This window comes from Lepisosteus oculatus, chromosome 8 (assembly GCF_040954835.1).
Source record: "Lepisosteus oculatus isolate fLepOcu1 chromosome 8, fLepOcu1.hap2, whole genome shotgun sequence".
Lineage (NCBI taxonomy): Eukaryota > Metazoa > Chordata > Actinopteri > Semionotiformes > Lepisosteidae > Lepisosteus > Lepisosteus oculatus.
Window position 1 is genome coordinate 9,867,178 of NC_090703.1, and position 17,573 is coordinate 9,884,750.

Genomic DNA, 17,573 nt, shown 5'->3' on the forward strand with positions numbered 1-17,573 from the left:
GTATTAATAGAATGTACACTATATAGAAAGAAAACCTTCCCTGCAGTAGAAAAAAAATGGTCCACATTAATGTCCATTTTTTGTTTAGACTCAGATGTGACAGGTACTAGGAGGTATTGAATCTCCTGGACTGATTCAGTCAAATGGGCTGAAAGAAGTGAGGGATGTTGTTCTGAGGTGCAGTAATTAACAAAACACTTTCAGCGGTCAATCAGAACAGGAGTTCACCCTGATACAGTGTCACCACCCCTGCAGGTGAGATAAATGGAGGCAGGATTATCACATTTAGAAATCTGGAAGATACATTTAGGGAGAGTCTGGCTGTTTTAAGGGATATCTACAGTCTTACCTATCTATGGTGTCTGATTTTACAGAGCTATAATTTTCTTTTAGATTTTAGTTGAGTTTGTCCTGATGTACTTAGACTGCTAGTTGTTTTAGTCAATCATTTAACCTAAGCACAATAAAGGTACTGCACAAAAGCACAATGTGTGATGTGTTCACATTTTTCAAATCAGCTTCCTAAAATTCAACATATTCATTTTTGGAAGGCCTGAAGAACCCTCATATACCCATTACCACACCTATCTCTACTTACTGTTTCCATCATCCTAAACGGAGTAGATGTGAAATGTACAGTATGGGTTTATAATGATCTGATACGGTTTTGTCGCCCTTTTTATGGGTGGGTGCTGTGTGAGCTATTTTCAGCTCAAATGTGTAGGCAGACGGAAGTATTGATCCCAGGACGAAATATGGTAGTGCTTTATTTTTTCATGATGTGAAGAAGATAAAAAAAGAATCCCAGAATAACACAGTTGCCTTGCAATTGTCTCTCTCTTTTTTTTTTACAGAAGCTCCTATAGACTGCAGTCGCCAGTCTCACGCACACACACACAGCTCAGAATCACACGTCCATCCACTCACCAGCTACAGACCCACACAAACAGACCCCTCACACCCCTACCTTACGGTCTCGGCGCCAGCTGCCGGACCGATAACGACTATTTCTGTTATTAAATCGCCATAGAGAAGACTTTGTCGCAGTCCTGGCGTCTCTACCAAACCGGCGGTTCTACGAAATGACATAAATAGATATCGACAGGTACAGTAAGTACAAAAGCGTTTATTGTGTTGTAATCTTATCCTGGCTATTGTTTTCACTGTCGACTTAATGAGGCATGATGATTCTCCACTATAGTTTAATATGTTGGTGTTGTTCAGAAAAACGGTTTTATTTAAACAGGGGGTTTATTATTGTTTGAGGATAGATACCTTTAATACACGCACAAAATGTATGCTTTATATCTATAAGCTACGATATTTGTGGATTGTGTTGGTTTGCTTTAATACATAGACACTGCGTGTTTGTACGACGTGGAAATAGCAGGTGAGGCTATCTCGACCTACAGCTAGGAACTGTAATGTACATTGATGAGAATGCTGGAAAGTCGGCTTTCGTTATTAATCTCGGCTATTATTAAAACTCAGCTTTCTGCGCCGGGAGCAGGGGTGTCAGTTCGCACGTACTGTACTCGGCTTCCAAACCTTCCAAGCCTGTGCAAGTGCAAGTACTGTAAGCGCAGGGCCATTGTCTTAACTGAAGAATTAAAGGTGTGTCTTACTGGGATGTGGCCCTTGTTACATAATGTAGTAGTCTAATAACAATAGGAATTTCCTCTGAGGAAAAGCACGTATTCATGAAACGAAAGCTTGATTGATGCGGACAGGACGGAGAAACCGATATGGAAAAATACAAGATGTGCTTCTGGCTCGGACTAAGTGCCTCATCTTTTGTTGTGTCTTCGGAATTGAACACAAGAACATGGGAGCGCCGTGTTCTCAAGGGAGTTACTGGCGTCCCTGTGTGTTCTGAGCTCAAACTGTCTGCGCGGCGGCGCTTGTCTGTGGAAGACGGCAAAACTAGGAATCGGCCTTTGCTTTGATCGGGCGGTGTGTCTTTGAGCTTGTTCCCAGTTACATCGTGGAGCTCATACAGTCAAAACGCTCCCGGAGCCATTCACTGACATTGCGATCATTGTGCTACAAAATGAAAAGCTTACACAATCACATATTAGTAACAGAATCATTCATAGTGCGTTATTTAAAATAACATGTTACTGAACTTTAAGAGAGCGTGGACGGCTTGTGAGAGGGGAGAGGAGGCTATAAAGAAAACGATAAATCAGCCTCAATGGCCTGTCTATACAGTATGCTAAAGCCCCTGGGAACTAATGTTCCACTTATGTTTGGTTCAGTTATTAGATAGGGAGAAGGCTGATGTCTTCAATGACTTAAAGAGAAATACAAAACTCTACTTCATTTGAATTGTATCCTAACTGATGAACTCTAATTGATCTGAGGCCCATAAAGCAGCAACTAGCAGACTGACTGACGGCGGTCTACACAGGCCTTCTGACTTGTGGGTTTTGTGTGTCTGGAAGCATGTTAGTTTTTCTTCGCTGTAGGAAGGCGTTTACACAGATGGCAAAAACAAATACGACCATGCTGTCTTTTCAAGAAATGTTAAAGCTGTAATTGAATTAGGCAACAATAATACAGCAGTGGTTAGCATTGCAGCCTCGCAGCACTGGGGACTTGGGTTCAATTCCGTGACTGAGGCGCTATCTCTGTGTGGAGTTTGAATGTTCTCTCTGGGTTCGCGTGTGTTTTTCACCACGTGCCCTGGTTTCCTTCCACAGTCCAAAAACATACTGGTCCGAGTGTGAGTGTGTCTGCCCTGCCATGGACTGGTGTCCCGTCCAGCGTGTATCCCGCTTTGGCCCCATTGCTTGCTGGGATAGGCTCTGGCTCCCCCCGCAAACCTGTACCGCATAAAGTGGTTCGAAGATGGCTGGATGGAACAATAATACAAAAAATGTCTACACTCCTTTAGGGGAAAATGAGTAGCAATAATAATATTTTCAAGATGTTTTGCAGGAACGCTATTAATCACTCACGCCTCCTTTTGTCTTTGTTCCCCGAGCTCTTCACGATGACCTGGGTGTGATCTTCACCATCGATGGCAGCCTCCACACCCAGCTTGCTCTGAGAAATGGAGTGTTCCATGACACTGCGACTCCTCCTTCTCGCCTGGTGGTGTGCTCTGGCTGGTGCCAGACCAGTGCAAACTAAGGAGTTAGCTACACCCTCCCAAAGGGATGGAGAGAGCACAACCGAGGGTGGGCAACCCCTGGGGTTGCTCGGGGTGGGCTCGCCGATGGCCGGAGAGAAGAAGCCCAGTGCAGCTGTTGCTGAGGGTTTTTTCCTTGACCCCAGTTCCATATCTACAAAACCTACGCCACCTTCAATCCAGACCCTCGCTCTGAGCACAGAGAAGAAGAGCGAGTTAAGGATCGGATTCGGCGGAGGGTCGAAAAGCAGTGGGCCGACCGGCTGGCCAGCTCTGTTCGGTGAGAGCGAAGTGTCCCATCAAACACAAAGGCTGAAGGCTAGCTTGAGGAGCTCAGGGGTGCGTGTTGAGAGCAGTGCTTTCAGCCCCACTCCTCTGTCCGGAGAACAAGGTGCAATGCCAACCCCTGCTGTCGTGAAAGACAGCGGTGGCCCAGAACGGGGAGCTGCTTCATTAGGAAAGGCAGCACTGGCCAGGTACCAAGATACCCCAGCTGCACAGGCGGACAAAGATGACAGTCACAGTCATTTGGGTTTGTGGAAGAATACAGTCGCAATGGAGGCCGGTGAAAGCCAGTTCTCGACTCCAAAAGGATCCCTCAATCAGGTGCTGGAGAGGAGGAGGGAGGATGGACCTGGAGTGGGGAGACTTGCCCAGGATCGGAGCCAGAAAAACATTGAAGAGGGTCTGGGGACCCTGCCTAGTGAGGTAGAGAGTTTAGATGCTACGGGATCAAATGCCACAGGCGTTGCTTTAAGTGACTCTCCCCAAGCTAAAAATTGGGAATCAGACACTGTTAGGACTCAAGGTGCTAAAATTGTGAAGACCACCTCCAAGCCATTCAGATTGAGTACAGCTGGACAGGAACGGCCTCACCAGGCAGAGACACCAATGGTGTCAGAAGGGAGAGAGACAGACTTGTCAGACAACATGGAGGCCACAAACCTTGATGTTCCTGGGTTTCAGGGTCAAGAAGAACAGGAATCTGATACAGCCCTTTTGGCAAAAACCGGGAATACCCAACATCCATGGGCTCAATACAATGATGGGAATGAAAACAGAGCAGTGCCAAGTGAGAGAGAGAGAAAAACAGAATTGCTATCTTACGCAAAGCTTCCTACTCCCACTGGAATACATGACAGAACCCGAAATAAAGGAACACTAAGTGATACGAGTGAAATGGCAAGCCTGGCTTTGCTGGACAGGACACCTTTCTTCTCACACAGCACTTCCTCCACAGTCAGACTTGTTTCAGAGGTTAGGCTGACTGAAGAATTGGATGACTCCCAGCATTTTACATCTCTGGCACCAGAACTGAGAGAAAACAGGGCTACGATTGCTCCATCGAGCCCCAGGCCAAACCTGAGCCTCACCTCCAGCAGCTCTCCAGGGCTGACAGCTAGCCCAGGAGAGAGCTTGTCACAGGCCAGCACCCATGAAGACCCGGGGCCAGCATCCTCCATTCCCACAGGAGGATGGGGGCCTAGCAACAAACTGGCTGGGGAAAGCTGGCTGGCTGTCTCTGCTGGCCCTCGGGCAGAAGATCTGGTGCATCAGACTGGAAGTAAGTGTGGGGTTTGTGATATGCAAAATGTTAATCTCTTCAGAGGTTCAGTGTTTTGTCTGGGCATTCTCAGTGAGATGGTTTCAAATTGTGTTCTGGTTTAAAACTGAAGTGAATGCATTCCAAATTACTGTAGGTGTCTGAAGATAAAATTGTGTATTGGACTTAAATTACAACTGATGCTGCTTAGAATGAGGCCATGTTTGAATTCTCTAAAATCCATGACAGAATGAGGACAGTGTTGTTTACTTGGTGGAAATCCGGTCCCATTTAAGCAGCAACAATCCAAAGGAACAGATATCTCATTGTTATAGTTCTATTCCATAACACGGCACATAGCCTTACTGAGAACTCCACAAAGAGCACGTTTTTGCTTTCCTGAGTGAACAGTGGACTGAATCATACTTAAGTATTGTTGCTAATTGTGTGTTGCTGTATCAAACGCAGAGCTCTGTGTATTAAATACAGAAATGCAGTCACGCAGCAGTGATAGCCTTTGATTATCTTCGTTAATTAAAGCCACTCGCCTTAATTTGCCTTGCTCTGAGTTCCAACACGAGTGAAAGCTGGGCTAATTAATTGCTATTTGAGACTCTGTGGTGAAAACAGGAGTATGAGACTGAGACAAAAGCTCCTAAGGGTATTACACAGTTAGAGAGAGAACTTTTTACTGAGATTTTTAATGTATATATATATAATTTACATGTTCAAGTGTTTAAAACCCGATGTTCTTTTTTTAAATAGTGGCAGAGTCCCCATCCCCACCTGTGACTGTAAAGGTCGGTGCTCCCCATTCCACATTGTTAACTACAAACTCTGTGGAGTCTCTCCCTGTCACAGCCAAGACAGTGGACATTTCGTGGAGCAACGCTGGCACAGAGGGTACCATCCTAGACCCCGAGGTGGAGTGGACACCACTACCTGAGGAAATCCCACTGCTCTTTGAGCCTTCAGCTTACACTGTTGCTGACAATTACCCACTACTATCAGAAGTATTAGTAACTCTGCCCCCTGACGGACCCCCACTGGGATCACAGTCGTTGGTCACAAGGATTTCTAGTGCGTATTCGCTGCTGCCAGAGGGGACAAGTGCTGCTTCCCCTAATGGAGCCCTGAAGGAGTCCCTGTCAGGGGCGCCCGTCACCGTACTCCCTGCTGGGCCTTCCCTGGCATTACAGACGGCTAGCTCGGAGGTCTCGGAAGAAGTGGGGCCTCCGCTGATGACATCGATCACGTCCCCCGCTCTAGGTCCAAACCTGGAGAATTGGAACATCGGGTTTGAAGGTGAGACACTGGACTTAGTTTGTATTGTTTCCATTCATCAATTTGCCAAATACATTAGCCAATACTGGGTTGCAATGAGCTGTAGCCAATGAACACAAGAGGGAACCTGCCAGCCCATCACAGGGCACACACACATGCACTCATATAGTGACAATTTACAGATGCCAGTTAACCTAATCTGAATGTCTTTGGTCTGTGAAAAGAAAGCAGACCACCCAGAGAAATCAGATACAGTGCTTTATTGTATTCAATTTGTAGAAACAGAAAAATGTGTTCTGGTGAAAAAAGAGTTCTGCTAGGTGAATGTTTATCCTCAGCTTGATTGTAATACCCCGATGATTATACCAAAGTATCATTAAAGTATAGAGCACTGTTTATTATGGATAGGCAGCTGCATGTGTATGTATGTGTAAGGTTAATCATGCTTGCTTCATGCTAAAGTTCTTATGAGAATTCTTCCACAAAACTGGAATCTGCTTTCTCTCCTCATTGCAACAGAACTAGATACAACTAGTACTCTGGAGGAAGCCCTTCCCAGTACTCCTGAAACCCCACCCCCTGGAACTTCTCCTGAGCAACCTTTCCTCACAACTATACCCAAGACAACCAGCCGCTCCACTCTGAGACCTGAGTCAGGACTGGAAGACCTGGAGAAACTGGAGTCAGAAGGTAGAATGTGTATATCGGGCAACCTCCCATTGAAAGAGTAAATAACTTTATTTTCTAAAACTTGTTTCAGCATGCGTCTCTCTGTCTTAACGCTCACTCGCATTTTCCTAGCTGAGCTTCTTTGTTTTGAAAATGTCATTCCTTTTATTCTAGTCTTCACATAGAATGTCGGAAGCTTCATAACATGCACCTGTAAGAAAACATGCTCTGCTTCTTTGCAGTGGTATTAGGAAGGCTGTAAAAGCATCTCTCATCCTTTTAATGGGATGCAGACTGGTGAGCTGCTCAAATACACAGTGTCAGTGCCGACTATAGCCAGTGAGCACCGTGGCTTCTGTGTTTCAGAGGAGCGAGACAAAGAGGATGAGGAGGACGAAGAGACTGAGGAATCTGAGGAAGAGGAGAGCCACGAGGACCAGGCGGAGCTTGTCAGCACTCCAACACCCTCTTTCAGCCATACTCCCTACCGACTGCCCTCCAGCTCGCAGTGGGTACAGCACAACCAGGGCCTGGGTAAGTGAGGGAGTCTGGGACATTGACTAGGGTCAAAGGGGACCAGACTTGCTCTTCAAAATGTGGTGGGGCTTGGTAGATTTTCTGAATTTCACACTCATCAGACAGGTGGAATGAAGGCTGATCCTTTCTTTCGTTAGGTTCTGAACCTTCAGCCATTTTGATATAGGTAATAGGGCTAATTTCTATGTTTAGTTCACTGCTCCAGTGTTGTTCTAATGGAAGGTGTCAGAAGCGTTGGCAAACCCTATACTGAGAAAGAGACTAGCTTGAAGATCATCATAAAGCAGCAGTAAGTGACAGAATTGATTTGACAGTTATGAAAATGATCAAATAATGCTTTATATGAGAATCTTTTAAGTTGTTCCGGGACTTTAACTTCCAGAGCGTAGTAAGGTAAATGTAATGAAAATGTTTCCATGGGTACATGCAGTGATTATCCATTAATTATCCTTTCATGTTAAAGGGTCCAACTGTACGGTACTTGCTTTTACTATTTAGGGCTTGTACCATCACTCATTTTAATATGTAACAAACACCAAACACATGAATTAATGGCCAAAATCCCACTACACTAAGCACTCATTAGGTCCCTGCCCATCACATAACTTCATTCTGTAGGTCAGCAGTTCCCAGCTCTGGTCCTGAAAGAACACCGTATGTTCTGGTTACTGCTCCACCCGATTTCTTAATTAAAGGCTAATTGATTTCAGTTTTCAGTTTGAAGTATATTTGTAAATCTGAAGTAGTAGTATGGTACTTGGTACTTGGTAGTAGTAGTTAATACTTCAAGTACTCTAGTTCAAGTAGGAGTTATTTGGAAATCTATTGTCAGCTCTTAAAAATTAAAATGTGAAGTGTAGTTGGTATCATCTTTGTATCAAGAGTCTGAGAGCTCTGTGGAGGGAACAAACACTGACAGCTGACGTGTCTGGTACATCGTCACCTGTGTGTACGCTATTAGTTGATCAACATACAAGAACTGTTTAGTCAGAAGTAACAGCAAGCAACAAGCAAGCTGAAGAGAAGCTGTGCGAAGTTGTGTTTGCTGAAGTTGTTGGAAACAACAACCAGATCAGATAAAAGTCTTAAATTGTCACTGGAGGTGTGGACCTCAGCTAGAATGGAAAACAACAAACTTTTTCTCCAGGACGAGGGCTGGGAACCATTGCTATAGGATACTATATATTCAGAGCTTCCTGCTGAACCACTTGTCTCCCAACTATTTGGAGTAAGTTCAGTCATGAATATCTAAGAAATGCTATTTTTTAAAGCCCAAATATCAACATAATAATCATGCATCATATTAATGATATCCTCTATGTAACATATTATGCAGGAGACATGTGATTCTGCAGAACATTCTGATTCTGCAGAATTCCCCAGGGAGTGAGGCATGTCAAACATCCAGCGAATGTCCTGAAAGATATGAACAGTCGACTGTCATCTGCAGTGTCACACAGAACCATTCAGGAAGACTACACATGTCATCACAGATTTCTCCAGCCTTTGGCGACTGCTCCTGGCTGTGAGATTGTTCTGCACTGGGTTGTCGATTTCAGTTCCGTCCAGCAGGTGTTGGTAAAGATGCTGAGAAAAACCCCTGAGCTGCAGTCAGCATGCCCAGCAGGGGGCATTAAGCTCCCAGGTTTATTCTCATGTCCGACACAGTAGCAAAACAGACATTTGTGTCTTTCGATTTTAACGCCTTAGCTTTAAATACTGGATATGTGTTTCTACGCTTATTTTAATTCAAGGACTTTGAGAATTATTCTGTATTGTATTCTTGAGGCTCTCAACCTCACATGCAGTTTTCATACAGTAAAATCACATTAATAAAAGACAATGGAAATAGCCAGATCCAATAAATGAGTACTGTACGACCATTTTCTCCCTATCCCTGCTTTCAGGTTTAGCTGGTGCTAGGTGTGGAATGAGTATTCTGGCTTGTAAGGTCTGCCACCGTTACTGGTCTTTACTATTGGATTAGTTTTTTTTTATATCCAGAAAGTGTTGCGTAAGACCGAAAGACAGACAATGAGGATAGTGTTGGGGGCTATTGCAGCAGCTGCACTTGATGAAATAGCCCGTTAGCACATCTAAACAGACATTTTTCACATCTGGCCAATTCCACAACACCTTTTTTTGCAATAGCAACAAGGAAGATTATTTTTCATAAAGTGTGCATTTTCATAAGAGAGACATTGCTGTCAATTATTGGAGTATTTATTTTTAAAGAACGATGGCAAATAGGCAAATGCATACGGCAGAGCGTGTGAACCAAGAGAAATGGATCGTACTAATGAAAGTAATAATGGCAGAACAGCATGTCTGTTCCTGGACTTCCTTCTCGGTGCATCTTAGTAAGCACAGTGGTTAACAGGCAACCACTCCCCAGCCCTGGGCAGAGAGATGGTTCTCGATCCCAGCGGATATAGAGCAGGGGCAGGTCACTGGGCATTGAGTCCATCTCTGCTACAGACCTCTGTGCTGCCCACTACAGAGGTGCCATGGCTAGAAAGACTCTCTCACTACCGTGTGCCACACTCCACTTTGCCAACAGACAAATACACTTTGGCTGCTATTTAATTTTGATCAGGCTGTTTTAATCAAAACGGAGCTCGGAAGAAAACTCCCATTGCAAACAAATGTGGCTTCCTGGTCTCATTTATTTTCTTTTGACACATAATTGTGCATGTTATGAGATTGTCATAGCATTTTCTTTTGCTCTAATGACACATCAATAAGCTGCTGTCCTGGCCTGTGTTACTGCAGTTCAATCATGCCACAGTCCTGCCACAGTTCCCACTTGCTCACTTCAATAAAGCAGTAAAGCCTGTTAGCTGTGGTGTAAACTGAGGATTTATGCTTGTTAATTAAGAAGACACAGAAACGGCATAATGGATGCCTCAGTGATTGATCTGATCAGTTTGGGGAAGAACGTGACTGGACTACGGGAGCAGGGACAGGTATATTCAGCCTGTAGATTGTGCTGGAGCAAGATCCAGACAGTGACAGAAATCCAGGTGGTCTGTGCTAATGCAATATTTACTTACTCACTGATGGATTTCCTTTTCATCTACAGAGACTCGAAAAGACATGTTACACCTCTAAACTGTACGGCCAGCATGTAATGAGCTTACATGAGGGGAGGGGGGTATTGCCTTCTCTTGTTTGTCAATCCTTTTACTGGATGGGAAAAAAGCCAGTCACATTGAACTGAAGAGCCATGTTCGTTTTTCATCGGAAACACTGGGACCGGTCCTTGTTCCCGACGAGTCAGCAGTACTGATCTCAGGCCTTCTTGCTTCCTCCCTTGACTCTGGCGTCCCTCATAATGTGCTTTTGGCACCGTAATGGACGAAATGAGGTGGCTTCTCTCGAATGTTAATTTTATGATGTAGGTTTTATACGGTCATGATTCTAATTTTCCGAAGAGCTGCCTATTAGATGTTACGGGGTGAGGTGTGGGTGGGTCTGTATGCCTGTGCTGAATGTGCTAAACCTGGCCCCAGGCCAAAAAAAAAAGATACATATGCTTTAAACATCATTGTCAATGCATTCAGTGGGTCTGACTATGCTAATTTGCCTTAAGGGCTTTGTAATGGAAAGCCAGCCACTTGTTGGTAAACGTCTTTAAAACAGGGCTCATCCCATCCTGAGTCTAGGAGCTGGTCTCCTCGTGTGCTGTGAAGTTAGAAAAATCCGGGGAGGTTGTTTTTGCAGTAGATGTGTTGTTTTGCGTTTTGATCTTCAAACAGCAGCTCCCTGTGGGTGTGGGGGAAGGGCACCACATCAACATCAAACGAGCTGGGGCACAGCCTCCGTTCATTATGCTAGGCCTTCATCTGGGAGTCCCGCCGGCAGAGTGCCTATAGCAGAGTGTGCGAAGGAAGCGTGTGCCTGTTGGGAGACTGACTGTGCAGCTTAGGCCTGCAGTGGACAGTGCAGGAGACCGTGGACCATGAATGAGTGTGCCAGGTGTCACGGACGTCCAAAGGGACTAACCGTGGGGAGCAGGAGAGCGGAAAAAGACCCATATGCGTAGCGGCGAGACGGGAAAAAGGCCCGGGCTCATTAGTGCAAAGAGTTCAGGAATGCCGTATAGAAACCTATGCCCTCAGGGAGCGGACGTGGGGCGCCCTGGTGCTAGGCAGGTCTCAGGACATCCGAACTCAATGCTGAGCGAGGACAGAGTGCAAGACCCGGAAATATATAGCCCAAGGGAAAGGGAGGGACAGGAAGGACAGCAGACCGGAAACTAGGGACAGGTCAGAGAAGGAGCGCCCTCTGGCTGCAGAGGGCGTGACACCAGGGTCATGAGCCAGACAGCCCGAGTGACGCGTGGAAGTGTGAGAGAGATGGGAAGTGTTAATCTCACTGCAGCAAGATGGATTTGAGTTCCATCCCAGCTAAGTGTCCAAGATAGTCGGAGCCAATGCAGAGTGCGGAGTGTGTCATTTTTCCTGACCATCCGAGGACACGCTGCCAGTGATTGTTGGGTTAATAGGAATAAGAACTGAAATATACAGGGAATCCGATAATCCAGTAAAAATGAAGAACAAAGAGAACTTCTACTATATGCTATTCTGTACTATGTTGTTCAGGATCCTGGCTTGTATTGATTAGTGGTTTTACAGGTACAGCCCTAATGGAAAGCTTCTGAAATGGTATTGTTCCCTGGAGGGAGTCGTAAAAAGACAATTGCAGAGACTTGAGAACGTGTTGCGTGTAAAACAGCGTGATATTTTCTAATCTTGCTCTGTCACTGAGAAGGCACATTATAACCCGATTGTTTATGAATTACTAAGAAAGATAAGGACACACATTGCTAGTCAGAGCCGAAGAGGCTAAGAGAAAGTCATAGCTCTTGCTAACTCCTTTCCTTAAGGGCTTCAGAGCAGAGACAGTATCGTTTGTAATGCTTCCATTTTTCTTTCTGCCAGCGATGAGAAGGCAGATTGTGATCCCAATGCAGGTGTCTTTGAGATTTTTAAAAATATTAAGTAGATGATGCTTGTTCATAATTTTGTGGTGACACATTGATTGCAAAAAAAAAAGAGCCACTTTTGTCCCTGGTACAAACCCCAGTTTATAAGCCAACTTATCTGTCAGAAGATCAGGCTTCTGGTTATCTTTGGTCCTGAAAACGAAGCCTTTACAAGGCTGTGAAACTACCACTGCTAGCTCACTTCTATGTCCAGCACTATCTTCAACACTGTGTCCTGAGGGTGCTGTTCTTCTCTATTAGCTGTGTTACAGGACTTTTAACACTGAGTATGTTTCAAGGGTGACTCCCACAGCAGAGAACCTGGTCTTGTAATGTAGTGAAGTTCAGCACTGTCTGGGCAGTGGTGCTGTGTGTGCTAAGAGCCCTTGAGTGAATCCCAGCAGGGGCAGTACACTAGTCACCCAAGACCCAGTCTTTTGGCCTGGTGGAATTCACTGCAGTCTAGGAAGTGACGCTGCGTTGCCCCGGGCCCCACAGATGGCCGTGATCAAATCCCGCAATCCTTTCTTGTCTTCCGTTTGGAGCTGAGCTGCACTATGTATTCCTAGACCATCCATGGAAGCACCAAGGCGAAGAATAATTTTGACTGTGATCATGAAACAGCTCGGTATTCACGGCCACTCTCCTTACTTGACCATTCCCACATGTCCAATATAATCAAGCGTAATCTACCACTATGCTGAAGAGCTATTTAAATTATGACACAGACATTTTAAGGGCCTTGGCTCCATTCAGTTCTTTAAGTCACTTGAACCAAAAGCTGATGAATGGTTTTCTGGGTGCAATAAGACTTCAGAAAGACTGAATGTCATTTAAACATTTTCAGGATATCAGTTCCCACCACGTGGCTGGATCTTGTTCCAGAGCCCCATCAAACTTTGCGTAAAGAAGTAGCTGAGACTTGTTCAGATATAAGTCATTTACACAAGGCAGGGATCAATGGGGGAATAACACAAGACGGAGAGGGATGAATGGAGCAATATTGTTGCAGCTTTACATCCCATGTGGGACAGCAGGAAGTAACTACGTTGTATTTAACTTGTGATCAGTGAAAGCACTGTGATCAGTGAAAAAGTTCACAATGTAAAAATAGCAAGATTATTGGACAGTCTTTTCATATTCTTGAATCATGCACGTACCATGTGTTTACTTCACACAGCACCGGTTCCCCTTGGCCCTTACCAAACAGGCCACATTTTTTGATTTTACCATGATGCTGTTGAAGTTTTCCACAGTCCGTCCTTGGGCTTTGTAATTTTCCAGCTTGTGTCAAAGGCAAGCTCAGCCAAGGAAGTGAGCTCATTGCACCTTTCAATCTGAAATGCTGAATGGCAGCAATCAGGTCTGGAGTTGGAGTAACATCCATTATCCTGGCAGAGATGCTGGACCTGGACACATGGCCAGACAAAGTGGCTTATTAGCAGTGGGCAAGAGGTGTCGGAGCTATAGGGGGATGCTGGCAGGGGTACCATGGCTGGTTGATAATGGAGTTGTGCTGAAGGAAGGGAGAGGAGTGATGCTGGAAACAGGGACAGAACCTGACACTGGTTAGTTAATTAGGAAGCCATTTATTCTTTTCTCCTCCAGTGATCAGAATGATCTGAAATTCTGGAGGGAGAGCCTGAGGTTTCTGTACCTCTTGGTTCACCCCTTTGGGCATTCTGCACGGAGGCAGCGATTGAAGGCTGGGGTCAATACTGTTGTATGTTGAAATGTCCTGCCTTTCCGCGGTGATCTGTAAATGGGAATGTATCTCAGAGATGATTGCATACATAAGCTATAATGCCTTCCTTTTGCCTTTCAGTGCGCAGCTGGGTGGAGAAGATACGAGACAAGGTAAATACCTAAACTGCTGCTCCTTCTCCTAGCCTCTCTTTTGCCTGAGCAGATGAGTAAAATGTCAGCGCAAGTGAGTCACTAAAATGTCCTGCCATTGTGGCATTAATTAATCCAGTCACATACTGTAATTTGCAGAATAAAGGTCTACTGGGCATGTGTACCCTGTTAAGGGATAAGACTTCACCACTGTGCTTTGATTACCACATTGTGATTGATATTTGGCACAGCAGGCAGCTCTTTCTGTCCAAGAGCAGAAGGTCACCTGCATGATTCTGAGAAGGGGCTGGTAAAGACATCAGCAACCTGAGCTGACCGGCAGTCTTTCTCTCAGTGTGACTCACACTGCTAGCCTACAGGTTGCAGGCCAATCTCAGGCTACTATGCAGCATTAGTAGCATTAGTAATCTTGCCGGCTTGTCTTTTAACCCCTGCTTACATGTGCAGGCAGGGTACGTGTCTGGGATGCTGGCTCCAGTGGGCATAGGGATTGCAGGCGCACTCTTCATCTTAGGAGCTCTGTACAGCATCAAGGTGATGCATCGCAAGAGGAGGAGCAGCTTCAAACGGGAGAGGAGGAAGGTAAGGGGTTGGTGGGGGGTGGGGAGGTAAAAGAGAGCTTGGGGACAGAACAGGATGAGAAATGGAAGGAGGAGATGAGGGGGAAAGTAGATGAGGGCGTAGGGAGAGTAGGAGAGAACTATCAGACAAATTGCCATGCTTGCCCCGCCCTTCATCTTGCACGGTCTCCAGGCTTTAACGAACGCCTCTCGGGCGATCCGTGTCTCCAGCGCAGGGAGATGAGCAGCCGGCAGGACAGAGTGATGCTGCTGGCCGACAGCTCCGAGGATGAGTTCTAGCCCCTCCCATCGCCCTGCCCCCTTCAGCAATAAAGTTCCTCCACATTCCCCACCAGCTCTTCTCGCCAGTGGCCCCTGAGATGTGCGCAGACCCCAGTTGCAACACCTGTTGTCACCCGCTGCCTTGCCTGGAACCCTGCGACTTCTGGCAGGGCGACTGGGCGTCTGACCCAGACGTTCCCGTCCTACGCCAGGACTGCGCCAACTGAGCCGCCACATGACTTCATCAGGGGAGCCTGAGGGAGTGGCAGCGACAGGCTTCTCTCAGATGGGACACAAGTAAGGCTCTCATCCCGACGCTGTAGCTGAGCCAGGCGTGGAATGCAAGACGCCTGAAAATTATTGTAGAAAATAAATGTCTCTTAGTACAATAAGCTGAAACAATGTGAATGCCAGAGGTTGGACCTCTCTGCTTCTATGTGCTCTTCCTCAACTGTTTGCAGAGGGCTTGCATGAGCCCTGGACACCAACTCCCTCACTGGGTCTCCCTTGTGAAAAGCGGACGGAGCTCACCTGTAGGAATGTGCTTTAGGTAATTATCAGTCACCGTATTAGTAGAGCTCACCACCATGTTAACTAGATGTAGTGTTGTATGTTCCACCAAATTACTGTCCAATTGAATTGCACCCTTCTGACATGACTGTCTCCCTTTTAGGAGTGTTAGAGATATTAACAGTAATACTATATGCCTTGCATGTTAAGGTCTCAGTACAACAAGAATTGAAAGAGGGAAAAGCACTTTATTATTATTGTTTCTGTTTTACTGTTATCGTTGTTGTTAAGTTACTATTGCGATTTCCTGAGCTATTGAACACAAAGCAATTTCTCCTATTTGTGTACATGTTTAATCAACCTAGCACTGACACTGGAAAGGCAAACAGAATGATACAAGATCAAAATCAAAGTGTAGACTTCAGAGCATTTCAAATTGTGCAGTGCTCCACCAGGTTGCAAAACGATATTGCTGCTCTGGAATCAGTCCTGAAAACAGTGACCAGGTACAGTACATTTCTGGGCTTGAAGGAAAGTCCTACTCTGACAGGCTGAAAAGAACAAACAAATCTTGTTAGTCTCACAGTGGAAACTATTAGGGGATCTGAATGAAGTATTCAAATTCCTCAATGGGGCTGACAAACTCAGCCCAATGACAGCGCAATGTGAACCGGAAGACACAAAATAAAAGGGAAATACTTTTAAACTGGAGCCTAGGAGTCCTGTCTTTACAGACAGGGGTTATGGGGATATGGAACAAGTTACCCAGCCATGTTGCTGAAGCTGCCATCTCTTCTTTCAAGAAACAAATGAATGAATCCTTGAATCATTAACTACTAAATTCCAAATGGGTCAAATGGACTCCTCTCGTTTCCAACCATGCTTATAGTCTTTTGCTAAACAGAAAAGAAAAATACCACCATCATCCGTGGATCATGCTTCATATACAGTGTATATATATATATGATGTACAGTAGATTAACACAAAGCATGTCTGTAGTTTTAGTTGTAGACCAAAAAGCATGGCGATAATGAGACTTAAATGATAGAGTAGTTCAAGCACGTTCTTCACACCCAAAGAAGGCTCCACAGCCGAAACGCTGTGTTTTTCTTCTCTTTTCAGCATGGAATAAACCTTTTACTTGTTCCCTTCAATGATAGAGCTGTCCAACTAAGGTCCTGTACCCTTCCTGTAAAATAGAATGTGAATCATTTGGGTCTCCGTCCAGTAGAACTCCATACTATATTCCACCGCTTTGTGTTCAAAGGCTGATCCTTTTGTGCAGCTTTTATAAAAGTGCTGTATGAAAGATTTTTTTTTTTGCTGATGCCTCAGACTTCCCTCCCCCAGCTCCTGCTGGAGAGATGCAGGACTCCGGTCCTCGAATGATTACACACCTGCAGCTCCTCGCCTGTGTGCTTGTGTGTATGAACTTGGGGCTGGGTGTTTGCCAGGATTTCTGTTTTGATCCCACTGAAGATTCATCTGTTGGCTGTAAGACAAGTTCTTTCCTTCCTAATCCTGGGTGTGAATAAGTGTGATGGGAAGGACAGGGTGGGATATTCACAAACCAGCCCGCTGCTGTGTGCTGCAAATGTGCCCTGTTATGCAAACGTCTAATAAAAACTGCCAGATATTTCTCAGTTAGTTTGTCAGAATGTTTAGCATAATAATGGGGGCTTCAGACAAAAACATCATGATGTAGCACGATAAAAGTTTGCATTTAATGCATCCTATCAGCGAGCTTTTTTTAAGGGTGTTCATTGCAGGCTGAAAGGCAGATCAGCAATAAAAACCAAGAAATTAAAAGTATTTGTTATGACATAAAGTCAATAATCATCCATTCCATAATTCTATTCTGGGCTTCCAGTGTCAGTACTGCAGCATGACCTCGGTTTTTTTGGCGTGGATTTGGTTCCAACCCCTGTACCTTCCAGCCAGTGACTTCATTGTGTTGCCTTGAGGAATGGAAAGCTTTGCACAAACAACAGTAGGTTAGAGGAGAGAGGCCCCCTTCCGCCTGGGGAGGGGGAGTCTATGTTGAAGAGGGCTTAGCTCCTGCAGTCTTGATTGGAGGGGATGCAGGCAGGTCTTGTGCCAAAAAAGCAAATCGTTTGTGACTTTCTAAGATTGTCATTTTTTTGGGTATTCTTAAGTTATTGCACTGTCCTCTCCCTGTCAATAAATAATAAAAGAACATGCTGAAACTA

General features: G+C 45.2%; 1 protein-coding gene across 2 annotated transcripts; it reads left to right on the forward strand.

The window, feature by feature from the left end:
* The first annotated feature begins 746 nt into the window (after positions 1-746).
* Positions 747-17,573, forward strand: armh4 (armadillo like helical domain containing 4). 2 transcript variants are annotated; one of them, XM_015350615.2, is made up of 8 exons: positions 747-1,110; positions 2,987-4,697; positions 5,442-5,981; positions 6,480-6,650; positions 6,996-7,163; positions 13,979-14,010; positions 14,458-14,592; positions 14,802-17,573. In XM_015350615.2, the coding sequence occupies exons 2-8, from the start codon at positions 3,056-3,058 to the stop codon at positions 14,868-14,870; spliced, it is 2,757 nt and encodes a 918-aa protein (XP_015206101.2). In that variant the 5' UTR covers positions 747-1,110; positions 2,987-3,055; the 3' UTR covers positions 14,871-17,573. The 2 variants fall into 2 exon arrangements, with proteins under 2 accessions (XP_015206101.2, XP_015206103.2); XM_015350617.2 differs by having other exon boundaries at positions 747-1,105.